The sequence below is a fragment of the Trachymyrmex cornetzi genome, unplaced genomic scaffold (genome assembly GCF_001594075.2).
Source record: "Trachymyrmex cornetzi isolate Tcor2-1 unplaced genomic scaffold, Tcor1.1 scaffold67, whole genome shotgun sequence".
Taxonomy (NCBI): Eukaryota; Metazoa; Arthropoda; class Insecta; order Hymenoptera; family Formicidae; genus Trachymyrmex; species Trachymyrmex cornetzi.
In genome coordinates, this window is record NW_017299992.1 from 371,174 (window position 1) to 386,047 (window position 14,874).

Below are 14,874 nucleotides of genomic sequence, written 5' to 3' on the forward strand. Positions count from 1 at the left end.
GATGCGGCGGTGCGCGGAAGTGGTGAGATAGTGAGATCGACGTCACCGGCGAGCGACATACCAGGGTAAACGATGGCCTCCACGCCGAAGACGGAGAAGCACACAGGTAAGATAACCACTACCCGTTTAACGACGACTGAGAGCGAGCGAGCGAGAGGGAACGAGCGCGCGCGCGAGAGAGAGAGAGAGAGAGAGAGAACGAAAAGAGCGAGCGAGTGAGAGAGACGGTGAGAGAGGGCGCGTACGCGATAAGCATGCGAAACCGCGCGACGTTCCTACCTTCTTCCCTTGCGAGGCTCCGGATTCTTTCTGAATAAAAAAAAAAATAAAAGAAAGAAAGAAACGAATGTGTCGCGTCGCGTGATCGCAATCTTATCGCTTGACGTTGATCTTGATTCTCGCTTATCGGCGCCGCCGGTATCTCAAACTCGGCCGACTTACCGAAAGCGTATGATATAATCGGTGGCGTTAACCTGACGACGCTACCGGATGCGAAACGTCAAAAGCATATGTGTACCGCATGCACGCATGATTTTTTTCCTGTTTCTCTGAGGAACGAGGTGCCTCAGAATATATCCGTCGATATTCCTACAGTTGCGTTTTATTCGGGAAATCCGACGTATTTACGATAATGACAGACCTGTCAAAGAAAAAAAAAGAGGAAAACACAATCGGTTTGCTTATTCACGAGGAATTCTCTCTCTCTCTCTCTCTCTCTCTCTCTCTCTCTCTCTCTCTCTCTCCGCGATCGTTTCTGCTCGCATGCTCGCATTGAGAACAAGGTGCGCCAGGAATCTTGATTTGTTGTGTCCTGGTTCTAATATGCGTCTAGTGATTTCGTGTTCCTTCCCAATTAGTCAGCTCCTGCCATAATCGAGCATACCGACAACTTGGATCAACCCATTCTAGGCAGCAATTAAACTTTGTTTTTTACAATGGAAAGTGATATTACTCTTTTACTTCAAAAGTGATAACGCAAAAAATTAAGTTTTCCTCACACTGAAAATAAGTATCTTAATTACAAAGAAAAAATTTCTTTGAAAATAGGATATTATACAATATCTTATTTTCAAAGAAATTTTCATTGATCCAAAGAAATAATTTTTTACGAGCAAAGAAATATTTCTTTGAAATTAAGATTGTTTTTTTCAGTGCAGAAATGGAAAATATTTTCAACTTAACAGAAAATTAATAACTATTCAAATCGGTAAAACGAATATATTATTAATATAATCGAATGTCATTTGTGTTTTTGTTTTCATAACCCTTTAAAAAACCACCTTTTTTTAATGACACTTTGACAATTGTTTATGAAATTAAATTCACTTTTGATAAATGATAGGATAATGTTTACTTAATTCATTAACGATAATTACTTGAAAAATCATGTCTTTTTTTAGTTGTCATTTTTTAAGGGAGCGATATGTAGTTAGAAATAGATTAGACAAAGTTATATCGATAGCTTGAGCCAATTCATTCGAAGCAGACAACATTGTTTTCTACGATAGAAAGGAAAAAAGATATTTAATTGGAAATAGATTAGACAAAGTTATATCAATAGCTTGAGTCAATCCATTCCAAGTAGACAACATTGTTTTCTACGATAGGAAGAAAAAGAGACAATAACTAGTTAGAAATAAATTAGACAAAATTATACCGCTTGGATTAATCTATTCGAATCAGACAATTCAACTTTGTTTTTTATGATAAGAAGAAAAGAAAAACACAATATTTAGTTAGAAATAGATTAGAGCCCCCCCCCCAAAATTGCAGTCGAGGGTTGTAAACGAGCAATTTTCTTTGAAAAGCGTAATTAAATTCATCAAGATTTGATTTTGAACGTGATACTTTAAACGATAATTACGCAAATAAGTAGCTCTCGCTTTTTGCGAGAATGCTCTGATGTTTTTCCAAGGATCGTGATCCAGCTGTTTTCACAAGATGACAAGTTTTCACGCCGATCTTTATTTGCAAGTGCGCGAAAAATGTTGAAATATCATAAAAAGGACCAACTTTAACAAATCTAAATGTAAAAGCGAAACTTATATAATTTCCTTTTTATGTTCAAGGAACTCATAATGAGCTAATTAAACTTTATTGATTTATTTATTATATTAATTATTATATAACTCACGTGATTTTATCGTAATTTGATAGACAATATGTTGATTTCATTCGCTGACTCTAAAGATAGCAATTTCTGTGGAGACTCCAGAAAGAATTGAAATAAAATAACAGATTAGAAGGGGAGCTAAATATCAATTTAAATATCTGTGATTTTCGGCTTCAAGGCTGTCTCCTCTTTTTCTCGTGGAGAATTTTTTAGTACAGAATCGTATTGGCGGTAATAGCCAGTGGAGTGTGTCAACAAACTTTACACCCGTCCAGGCAGACCAGGGTCGTGATTCGAACAGCTGGCCGTGTCACGAGCTTTTCATCCCACAATTCTCCCCTTCCGAACAAAGACCTATCCCATCTTGTCCCTGGTCTGACCTGACCGAGAACGACTGTATTTTTCGTGGCGATTACGAGTCCTTTCTCCCTCTGCTCTCGTTGGCTGCTCTCTTTCTTGGATACCACGAACACGCCCCTTATACATTTCTCGTTTTGTTGTCGTTTCCTCTTTCGTTGAAGACGCGGCGTTCTTTTGACTTCGCGCAAACTTGTTTTTTTTTAAATCGTCATTTTTTGCAGTCCATAAAGTCTTATATCAGACTAGAGATTGAGTTTAAGATTGAGTTTGACCAATATCAAAGTTTTCTAAATTTGATATTGATTTTCTTTCTTTTGATTGGTTAAATTGAGTCTCAATCTCAATTTCTAGTCTGATACGGCTATGAGACAAATTTAGATTCTTGGAATTTGGAAAAAATCGCAATTATATTCGGACATTCATATGAAAAAATAAAGTATGGCTAATTCATCAATTGTCACATTTTTATTTTGCATTTTTAGTGACATAGAAAAATAATTAATGATTAATTAATGATATAAAACGTAAAAATCGGGGATTGACAAATGAAGATCGTGGTAAGAATTAATTATATAAATACAAATATAATAATAAATTAATTATATTCTAGATGAATGTAATTAGTAATTGAAGGATTGATTGTAGCAATGAGCTAATCCACAACGTAGCCGAAAATGTGATATTGGTAGAAATAAATGAATGACAGAGGCTTCTATTTGTCCCAAACGTTTTCATAAGATGTGAATTATTACAGTAAGCCCTTCAATTTAACGTAATTTTCAATTCCTTCGGTGGAACAGTTCGGATTTATAAATAAAGTGGCAGCTAATAGATCATAAATAAAAATAGCAGTTAATTGTGTCTTACAATTAGTTAGTAATTTAATATTATTTAATATAACATTCGATTTCTTTAGTAGAACAAGTTTCCATGGAAGAAAATAATTATTTAAAATTTTTACAATAGAGAGAGAGAGAGTTAATATTTTAATATTTTTAATGTGCAATACCGATATATGAATATATAAATTTAAACTCTTCGTTGAATATCATATTTGACGTTTACAATGTACATGCTATTGTAAAAATTGCATTGTCAAATTGTCAATATTTCAGACATGTGTGATATTTCACTCTTGTGTCTTAAAAAATTTCTCATTATGGCTTTGTAATAACGTCCGTAATGCTAAAAGAAAAATATTGGAAAAGTATTCATTTTTCCATAACACACGTGCAAGTTCGTGCTGTGTCGCATACAAAATTGCGAACTTTCTATTAGAAGCAGATATAACGTCGGATCTATTAGACGACTAGATTTTGATAATACACAATGTAACAGGTGTAGCTTATCAGAGCTGATACGTTCGACCTCGAAGGGATATATAACGGACAAAGGCACCTAAGTAAGGGTAGTTCGATCAATTTGCCGAACAAAACTAACAACAATAAATCCTATCTGCTTCACGTAATTGCGTTTAATCGAGTTGCTCTATTCGCTGCATCAATCGTAACGTGTTTGCCGGTGCGGACTTTACTTTTTTTTTTTTGTTCGTTGTGTTCTCTGCGTTTTCTCTCTTGAATGAATTAGCTCGCGTTCAATCGCTCCGAGCAAAACGCGGAAGCATTATTCCGTATTTTGAGATTTTCGAAGTTTTTAATCGAGAATATATACGGGGTAAATTTCATTATATCCAGAAAATAGCTCGATGGAAAAAAATCTCCAATATTTTCATCGCTTGCGGGCGTAGCCGATTGTCGAATATATTTCGCTTGAAATCTCATTTTGAACAATAAATACCATATAATATCTTTTTCTCTCTCTGAAATAGAGAGGAATACTGTATTACATTGTGATTTTATTGGCCGGTGCTACAAGTGAGATCACTGATAAATCCGTCGCATAACCGCGATGTAGTGTCCTCTGAATGGCGGACTCATTAAATTTCTAACTAGGAGAGGGTTGGATATAGTCGCATTGAAATAATTCTATAGTGGCAAGTGCACTACGTTGTGCGGGAAACGTATGACGACGCTGTGCGATGCCATTGAATGCCTCGTCCCGAGATTCGAGTAATCTTACACGGGAGAGGCGGAGTGCAGAAGGTGGAAGCACAGCGAGATCGGGATCTCGTCGGATCCTTCGTCTCTGTTTCGTTGCTATTGTGCTCATTATAGCCTTTGTACACGGCTGCTTTAGTCGCGTTGCTGCCTAATCCGTAGACTCCTTTCTTCATTACTGCGACTCTGCTTTCGTTAATATCCGTCGCTAAAAACCTTTTCATACTTGCAAGATAAAAATTCTCGAAATTCCCTCGCTTCGTTTCTAGATAAAAGATAGACTGTCCGTCGGGGATAACGAATCGTTTATATAAATGCGAGAACGACGAACCTTTCTATTTAGTATTTATGATGAAAACGGTAACGTGCGACTCGTATATTCTTTATAATTGTTCGTAAGACAAGCATAATGATTCTAAAGTATGCATAATGAATAGTTAATTGCATGTATAGAAAGAGTTGGGAATACGATAATGAATACCGTCTTCGAATAATTTATGGGCATTTATAGTAAATAACTTAACAAACGAAAAAGGCTTCACTCGAGGTAATCGTTGAAATAATTAATAAATTTTTTTAACCAAAATTAACATTAATGAAAAAAATTACGTAGCATGTAGTAAATAACTGTAAAAATTATTTTCTGCATAAGTTTATATATATAGCAATTATATATAAATTAATGGTTGTTGTATGTTTTTATTTTAACCCGGAATTTTTCAGATATTTTATTTATCGTTAACTGTACTGACAAAAATATAATAAATATTTATTTGAATAGTTCTAAATAAGTACTGACTAAATATAAATATATATTTATTTTGATACAAAAATCATTAATTTGATTTAACTTTATTTTTTAAAGTATGTTTATTTATAGTATTATTCAAAGAAATATTATTAAGATTTATTGAATTTTTGTTCAGTATGCGAAAGAGAAATATTCAGAAATAAAGGAATGGAGAAATCTAGTCTACATATAAAGAAACGTTTTCAAACATTCAAACGGTATTACAGTTGCAATTAGCGTGGCATGTGATGGAACATGCTTTCCTCGATATAAACTCTATTACCGCAATTATTGCGCTCTATAAATTTTCATTAATTTGACGCGATATCAAAAGAGTACAAGGAATGCTTGAAAAACGGAAATGTCCATTCGGTCTTCCGCTTCCTCGTCATCGCCGATATATTGCATTTAAAATTTATCACTAATTTGCATGCAAAATACGATCCACTGGTGCAATATATTTTATGACTCTCCATAAAATATTTTTGATCTATTTTGAAAAGGAAATTTCTTTTAGCACTTGAGTTTAACGACACGAACATTATATAAATCCCGTTAAGATCTCCGGTTTGCAGGAAACGCGATTTAAAAGTTATAATGAGTATTCATAAAATCGAGGTCTTCATAAAATAGATATTAATTAAATAACGTGCATACTAACTGCTCTTCTCGGTCTATAAAAATTCTATACGTTACCCTTGCACTTTCTTTTTTCCTAATTTAACCTTTCTTTGGAAGACTTGAAGAGATTATTTTATAATTCTATACTGCGAGAGAGACAAACATCGCGAGAAACATAATAAGTACAAACTAAATAAATATATTAAAAATAGAAAGGAGATATTTTTTCTATTGAAACACAAAATGTACGTTTTTTTAATTATTAATAATTCAACAATGAACTTTTCCCCGTCTATGAAACGTATCAAGGTTTATTCCAGGAAAAATAGTCTCTCTCTTAAAAAGATTGTCATTACGCTCATTCTTGCGAGGCAATCGTGGCCGCTTCGCAATATTTCGATTTCATTCTGCAAACGACTATGCTTCGCAATATTTCTGCGGTACACACGTGATTTAGCTCCTTTATTGGATTCGATCTGTCCGCGCGAGCCGTTTAGGAACCGCAATCATGCGCAGTCAGCCTTCCGTTCCTCCGGCGATCCGATCTGCCAATATCTATGCAAATCCACGGCCGAGTGGTACAGGCCTCGTGTCAACCAAGCCGATGATGCAGAGCCCGTGCCAGAAACACGCAACGCCAACGCCGACGATGCATATAACGCGGTAACGTTAACTCAACTATTCATTAATATGCAACCGTTTTCGCGTTACGTTACGAACGCGTAAAACAAAAAAGGAGACAAGAAAAAAAATGCATGCGCGTGTTAAAACTGGTTCATGCACGTGTTACCGTTCGTTCTGCTCGCTGTAACGCCTCGATTTTTATTCTTTAATTTCGTTGGATGTATCTCGTCGTGATTTCGAAATGATTACGTTAAAGGGAAGATAGAAACTTGAAATATCTGATACCGATAAATAACAGGTACTTTTTTTCGTAAAAATATGTATAAAAATATAAGCTTGCATATGTCTTTGATAGATCATATATTTTGTTTTATTTACGTTTTAAATTTAAAATGTATCCTATGCATTGTAAAAATTATTTATAATGCATAAAATTTTTATTATATTTGAATAAACAAATTATATGAACCCCAGGTTGTTTTATGTGAGTATATAAAATATTTATTTAGTTTTATAATAAAATCAGAATCGCATCTCGTTATCACATTTTGGTTACGTTTTAAGTTTCAACATTGACTCTCTTCATTTTGTTGTCAATTTAAATAGAGGGAATGAATTGATTAATTAAGAATAATATTGCAATGAAATATCGGAAGCGAATATATGTTTAGTATGGGTTACTTTTATGCACGCACACTTGGATATCTTGAAATCTATCGAGGCTGCGAAGCATGAGCTATTCACTTCGTTTTCCTATGCGAGTCCAATTCAACGTGCAATGACGATCACAATACCAGTCTTAACGTCAGCACGAGCGATACTTCTCACATACTAATACAATGCAAATAATGATGGCGGTAACGTCTCGCGCGAGCTCTTTTCAAAGAGAGATTATGCAATAAACACATCATCAAGCCTTTGTTTAAAAAAAAAACGTGATATAGGAATATGTCTTTCAGACAAGTCTCTATTGCTTGGTTCGTTTGAAAATTTCAAGTACGATACTCGCAATTATTATTTTAATATTTATATTCAAATCATAATTTTTTTAAAGAAAAGAAGAAAATTATTATGATATTTGAAGAACCGAAAGGAAAACGCGAACAGACTCCTCGTTCTTCAAGAATTTTTATTAATCTTTTATTGAGCGTTTTTATGAATTAATTCCTAATAGTGAAAAGCATTGATTCGATCTCGAATAAGATACTGGCTGTTACACTCTAAATTTCTTATAGTGAAATCTCACTCCAAGAAAGTGAAAATATAACCATCCTTAAAAAAAAAGTGAAAATATTTCACTTAAAAAAGAGTGACAATTTTCACTCTTTTTAAAGTGAATTTTTACTTCAAAGGAGTGAAATTTCATTTTTTTAAAATGAGATTTTACTCTAAAAAGAGTGAAAATCGTAATTTTTTTTCAAAAAGTGAAATATTTTCACTTTTTTTCAAAGGTGGTTGCATTTTCACTCTCTTGGAGCGAGATTTCACTGCAAGAAATTTAAAGTGTACTATTTCGGTATGTCCTTTAAATCACAATTTTCAGAAAGAAAATATAAACGATTTATGTTCGAAAAGAACTTAATGAAATGGCACGTCCCGAATGGAACGAACGTCCTCGTTCGTCAAGGATTTTCGTCGATCTTCCGTTGAGCGTTCACAAATTAATTCCCGATATAGTGAAAAGCATCGGTTCGAGAGACGTCGACTAGGTTGCGAAGGTCCGCAAATAAATTGTGTCTTCCCTGTCCCGTTCGTCGACTCGGTCTCGTATCTCGAAATAAAGAGCGAAGCGTAAGAGCCGGCCTCTCGGTACGGCCTTTTGTCCCTCTCCTCCGTTAACCCTCTCACCACCCGTTACTCCCTCCCTCATACATCTTTTACTCGTCCGTTCCTCTCTTTCTTCCTCTCTTTCCCTCTCTCTCTCTGACCCGTTAAAATAGACAAGGCTTCTTTCCCGGCCAAAGTCACAGATATATTACCGGCCAATCTTGCGCCAACGGCCTGTCCGCGAGAACGACAGTTTACCTCGGATCCGCGACGAAGTTGGTTCTAACCCGTGACGACGCAGACTTGTTTGCAATTGAATCCCTTTAGTCCAAATTTACTTTCTCGTAGACGGACATTTCGAATTCCATTGGGATGATACGGTTTCTAATTCTTCATTGAAGTCTCGCCGCGTTGGTGAATTTCTTTCCTATTTTCCCTTAATGTGCTCAATTTAATTAATTATCGTAATATTTAGCAATTACCAAATACAGCACTCGTCTTTATTATTAAGCCAGCGGCATACGAAATATATATTTTCTTGCTTGATTACTTGTATTTTAGTAAATTAAAAATTATATATTCTGTGTGGTGCAATTTTAGTAATTTATTAAAACGCAAGCAAGAAAATATGCGACGTGCGCTGCTGAGTTTAACTTTTTTTAAAATTAATTTTTGTCGACGTCAGTTTAACTTCCTGAACGTTAATGCAGCGTATTATAGGGTGATAAGTCGTCGAGGGGGAACTAAGACACTGTGAATGAGATAAATATAAGATAAAGACTGGGAAGAATAATCGATTGTTGCTATTATTCCGTTTATTGATAATATGTTAAAAATATGAATGGCGCGCGCGACGGTGCTCGGAAATGCGACAGCACGTTTCTAGGCGTGTGATCATCGGGAGCGAATAAAAATCGCGCAGAGGAACGCGTCTGTTAACAGTGATGTGTAAAGGGCATCGAAATGTCAATTCGCCACTCAGTGTTGCGTATGATAATTGCGTGCAGATTAAGTGGGTGTTTACCACAACGGCGTTGTCAGGCATTTAAAAGTGATGTTCGTGACACAAGCGACGACCCGGACATCTTTTCCGTGTGTTCTTTGGAGAATGCGTGACACGTCGGAGCAACGGGAACGCGATCTGTCGGCGAGAGATAGATTAATTACTCGATTAAATGGGAGGCAGTCGAATTACGAAACGCCGATTATGGACGTAATACTCGTGCAACTTAATCAGCCCCTCGTTGTTGCTTATCGTATAATTAATGTGCGTGACCCGAGTGGAATTGGAACAACGTAACTAATCCGTCTCTTAATTACTTCGCGCAGGACGATTCGTAACTGTTTCATTCCTTGGAGCTTTTAGAGCAGTGATGTTCTACCGTTTATCATCTCATTTATCAGATGAAAATATCCGTGAAGTTAGCTCTGTACTTTCCAAATATTTTATCTTTATTAATTAATAAAAATTGATCGAATACTTTGCTGAGGCAATCAATAATACGTATGTCGAGGAAAAGTTCGTATAAGACATTGATCGAGCGGATGCAACCAATTATTAATCGTAATTAACCGAACATAATTACACGTTAACATAATTACTTATAAATAAGGCTAAAATATTCTGCAAATATTTGATTTAATGACGTATATTTGCAAGACGGCTGTGCCAATTTGTTCAAATCGCGCAGACTTTCTTCTGTGCACAAAGCCGCAATTATTCATTACGGAATAGTAATTGCGGGATGATCTCAGAAGATTCCGATACGTCGCGATACGGAGTGATATGCAAGCGGATGGTTTGTAGACGTAACGTGTTAAACGATCAAGACGCGATCAGATGAAAAGGATCGTTGCGTTTACTAAACGTGTGCAAGTCGCGCGTATATGAACAGAGAAGCCAAGAGAGGAGGCCGTATTGTGCTCGTGCAAGTTTACTCGCGCGTGTGGCGTTAATTAATGCGCGAACCGTGTCTGTTACCACCCCGTCCACCATCGTGCAAATGCATCTCTGCATCTCCGAGATAGAAGGGCAGATAAGATATAAAGAGCATGTCGCGCGATAAAATTATCATGCACCGCGAAATATAATTTCGAGGTAGAACAATTTCCGCGTAGACCAGTTAAATTTTCGGTGTCATGAATGCGCGAACATACAATCCCGCAATTTTATTCGCAACAATGAAAACGGAATGCCTGGAGGTATTTCTTTCTCGTGCGATTGTACAATCGTCATTCCACTAGAACCGCCGATGGTGCTATTTTGGTTAAATATTTCAATGTTTTTCTTGTCTGTATTAGAATATTGGAGATACGTGCAATGAATATACCTACTATAATACAAATAATTCTAACGATAACAAATAATATTATATAGTCAAAAAACATTTTGTATTTATGTTAGAACGGACCATTCAAGTCTTTGTTAAACTTTTGTGTTGAATTTTTAATATATTTGAGTGTTAATTTAACATAATTACATCATGTTATTTAAATGTTTTGTGTTAAATTGATATTCAACATTTCTTAGTGCCAAAGCAACACAATTTATGATAAATGGATAAATAACATAAAAATAATGTGTTTTAAAATGTATAAGTTCTAAGATGAATGAATGAAATACGCGTTAATTTAACATATCACAAATATTAATTTTATTTAAAAAATATTCCTCCACACAATTTGCTTACAAATTTTATCAGTATTACTTTTTTGTATTAATTTTTTTATACAATATTTGTTCTTGACACAATTAAAATGTAATAAAATATTCATTTTGTATTAAATTAACACGTATAATACGTTAAATAAAATTTTGAATGGACCGTTTGGGACATGTAAAATATGTTAAATTTAATACAAATTTTCCAATTGTGCAAAATAATTTTTCATTAAAATTACACTGAGAAAAATTTCCGGGCTTTATCCGTTCAAAAAATAACAAACGGATATTTCCGATTGATTTTGATCGGATAGTCCTAAAATTTGATCGGATAGTCTTATAAATCCGATCAAAATCAATCGGAAATATCCGTTTGTTACTTTTTGAACGGATATTTTTCTCAGTGTACCGAAAACAAGAAAATTACCAAATTGACGCCTTCAACGGTTCTAGCAGGACATCATCGACGGTTCTAGTATTAACTGTCAATCATCGTAGATGTTTACACAGTTTTAGCGAATTTCAGTAATTCGCTAAATTGAGTACATTTTTTGCACACGCAAATATATTTCACTATTCGCATGGCACACGAATCGAAAATTAAATTAATTATTTAGTTTAATCGAATTTCTCGTAAAAGTATTTTAGCAAACTATTTCGATTCTGCTCAATGGAATGTTTTACATACTCGTGCTTATATATTGAAATGGGCTTGCGTACCGCAATGTTTTACGATTCTACGGCCGGTACCGTGCTCCGCATGTGCGGTGTACGATAAATTTTTACGTTATTACGTTTGCCATTTATTTTCGGACGTGAAGTCGTTCGCGGCGTATCGCTCCTACCGTTTGAAAACGTCATTTATGCGAACGATAATTTTTAGACGCGCGGTACATAACGCAGATCGGCGTAAGCGTAAAGATAGCGGTCTCCGAAAATAACGATGCGACGAACGCGACAGGAAATGTAGCAACTGGGTCGCAAGTTCATCAGCGCTAATTATTGCTAATCGGAACATCTCACACTGCGAACATATAATATTTCCACGAGACTGCGTCTTGCTGCTTTCGTGACAGATAACTGATCGTATGCATGAACTTCGATCGATGGTCGAAGCTCGTCAACAAAAGTATCGTATGGAGAAAAAGACGACACATGTTGTTAAAAGTTATTTTCAAATTAACATATTAATTTAAATAGTTTTTAACTATTATAGTTATACACTCACACACATCAGTAATAAGACTAGTATTTAGATAGTTTGAAATATGAAAGCAACGATTTGTTTTATGATGTTTTAAACGATCTAGGTTTTAGCTATCGTAGTTTTGATCAGCCATGCGTTACATATAGTCGATTAATGAATCGTTTTCGCAAAGAAAACATATTTGTTATTGCTATCAAGTGTTTACGTGTTTTATTTATAAAAATGTGATATTTTAAGAAAGAGAGCGGACTTTAGAAACTTTTGCAAGAAAAGATGTTGTTTTTCAATCCAAGTTTTATCATAAGATAAGAATAGAGATACGTATTATTTTGCAGATAAATTTCTCAAAACTTTATGAACTTTCATCTTACAAACGTTTCTATTTAATCTGTTTATTGTAGTACTTGTCATATAATAAGATTATATATCAAATGCAAATGTTTCAGTCGAATATTTAATATAGTTGAAGAATTTAATTGCGCATCGTATTTTCACGAAAGTTTGCTTACAATTTTTTAGCGGCGTCTCTGAACGAATTTTAATACCACCGAGCTTCGAACCTAAAATTTGCGTCAAAGCCTTTGCTTACCGTTGTCGCGGATAATGTCTGGAGAAAATTCGATAATTTTATGAGACAACAAGTAGTCCAGAAGAACTGTATCTGGCCCTTGTGCTTACCGTACCGTGGCACGAGTTACACGACCAACCTCCTGGTACCGTATCGGATTATACACATCGTTCAGAAAGTAGTAAAAGTAATGTAGGACCTCGGTAGGTGGTCGAAAGGCAGAGAGGAGGTCGGCTTTTCGCTCCAGTAATCGCGAATCGTTTGTTGTACAAGATTTGATACTTTAAGAAATTCGATACTCTTCTCTGTCCGACATTCTTCTCAAATATGTGTCAATTTTTCAACGTTCTTACAAGTATATGTCATGTATATGTCAAGTATATGTCATGTATTGAACAGATCATAAACTATGGACAGTTCTTATGAATATTGATTAAAATCGATGTGATTCTACATTTTATCCTAAAGACAAAATCAAGAAATGATTTAGAAGAGACATCGTTTAATTATTAATGTGCGAAATTATTAAAACGCGATTCCGATATAATAAATTTATACTAGCTTATTGACATTTTTACTTTTTTTTTTTTTCTTAATGTAGACTGAAAAGTCTACCTATAGAGACATAGAACGCTTTTTATAAAAACCGTATATATGCACCTAAAAAAAAAATAATTTTAATATTAGCAGAAACCGCTAATCTTAGAGGATTTTATTCTTATATACGGCCTCAAGAGGAATCTTCTGAAATCAAGAGGAAAATATGCTAAGCACAATATTCTTACAGTTAAAGTACTTTCGTTTTGCATCTGCAGTAAAAATCTTGCTGTTCCTAATATAATTTACTCGTAAGAGGGCATTCCGCTTTCAATAAATATATTCCTCTTCATACAAGAGGAAAACTGTTAGAATAATCTCCAATACATTTTTTATGAATAGTCCAGTGTATTAGAAGAGGAATACTCTTTCTGTAAAAGTTTCTGCTTAGAATATGAGGTTACCGGAAATTTCACTTTACAATTAGATTATTTTTTTTTGGGTGTGTATAAAGAAATAATGGAAAAAGAAACAACTTTCGAAATGGTATGAATTATCATGTTTTTTTAACACATTATATTCAACGTGCATTATTTTATCGTCACGGCCTCTAAATATATATTCCAAAAAATATGAGTGTGAATTTGACATGCTACTAGTATATTTATGTATGTGATTATCGTGTTGATAAAAACACCATATAGGTGTAATTTTAACATTCTGATTTAAATATTAAAATTTTTATATTAATGCCAGCACGATGAGAATTACACGGAAAAAACGATTTTACTAAAATGTTAAAAAATTTCAATAGATACAGATCTGAAAATAATTTTATGGATCATCAAAATTATTATGGAGAAAATTCAAATATGATGAGAGAGTTATGTTGCATAAAGTTTTGATATATATTTAAGCAATCGATTTGAGCATCCTACATAATTATTTTGATTGTCCAACAAAATTATTTTCAGATCTAAATTTTGTATTTAGCTAAATTTTTAGATATTTTGACAAAACTATTCTTTTCGTATATATTTTACAATCATAACGTTAAATCTACACTAAAAGAAAAGATTGATTGAATATGGCATACCATTTTTAATTGGTTCCAGCAGCCAATTTTTTGTTATATTAGCCTATCGAAATCCTATACTGACATTGCGGATAGTCTAATGCAACAAAAAATTGGCTGCTGCAGCCAATTAAAAATGCTGTACCATATTTTATCATCTAATTTGCTGCAGCAACCAATCTTTTCTTCAGTGTATATCTAAATTTTTATAGTATATACATATATATGAGCAATAATTAAATACATAAATTAAGACAGTGTTAATTGTATCACGATTTGCATAGGACAATTAAAAATTTTTGCAAAGTAAGAAACACATAAATAATAACTCAGAAATTTATATAGCGACTATCAAGTTTCAAAAGTTGTCATAGTTACCGTCGCGGTTAAATTAGCGTAAACTTTGCGAGAGAAATTTTGAACACTCACGCCACACACAAGACTTGGAGGAACGGAGCTATTGCTGGTACTTGTCGCGACAGCCATTTAACGG

General features: G+C 34.3%; 2 protein-coding genes across 11 annotated transcripts in view; one reads left to right on the forward strand and one right to left on the reverse strand.

The window, feature by feature from the left end:
* The window catches only part of LOC108767324 (leucine-rich repeat-containing protein 57), a 2,999-nt gene extending 2,346 nt beyond the window's left edge, over positions 1 to 653 (reverse strand). The window contains exon 1 of the mRNA XM_018517118.1: positions 62 to 653. The gene's annotated coding sequence lies outside the window, so the exon portion shown is untranslated. The remainder of the gene's footprint in view (positions 1 to 61) is intronic.
* The window catches only part of C3G (C3G guanyl-nucleotide exchange factor), a 77,732-nt gene continuing 62,864 nt past the window's right edge, over positions 7 to 14,874 (forward strand). For 9 of the 10 annotated variants that reach the window (XM_018517105.1, XM_018517108.1, XM_018517107.1 and 6 more), the window contains exon 1: positions 8,604 to 8,746. Coding sequence is in view for 1 of the 10 variants with exons in the window: in XM_018517113.1 (XP_018372615.1) it covers positions 73 to 106 (34 nt within the window). In the remaining 9 variants the exon portion in view is untranslated. Of the gene's footprint in view, positions 107 to 8,603; positions 8,747 to 14,874 lie in introns of those variants that run through there. The other variant, XM_018517113.1, reaches the window with a different exon arrangement.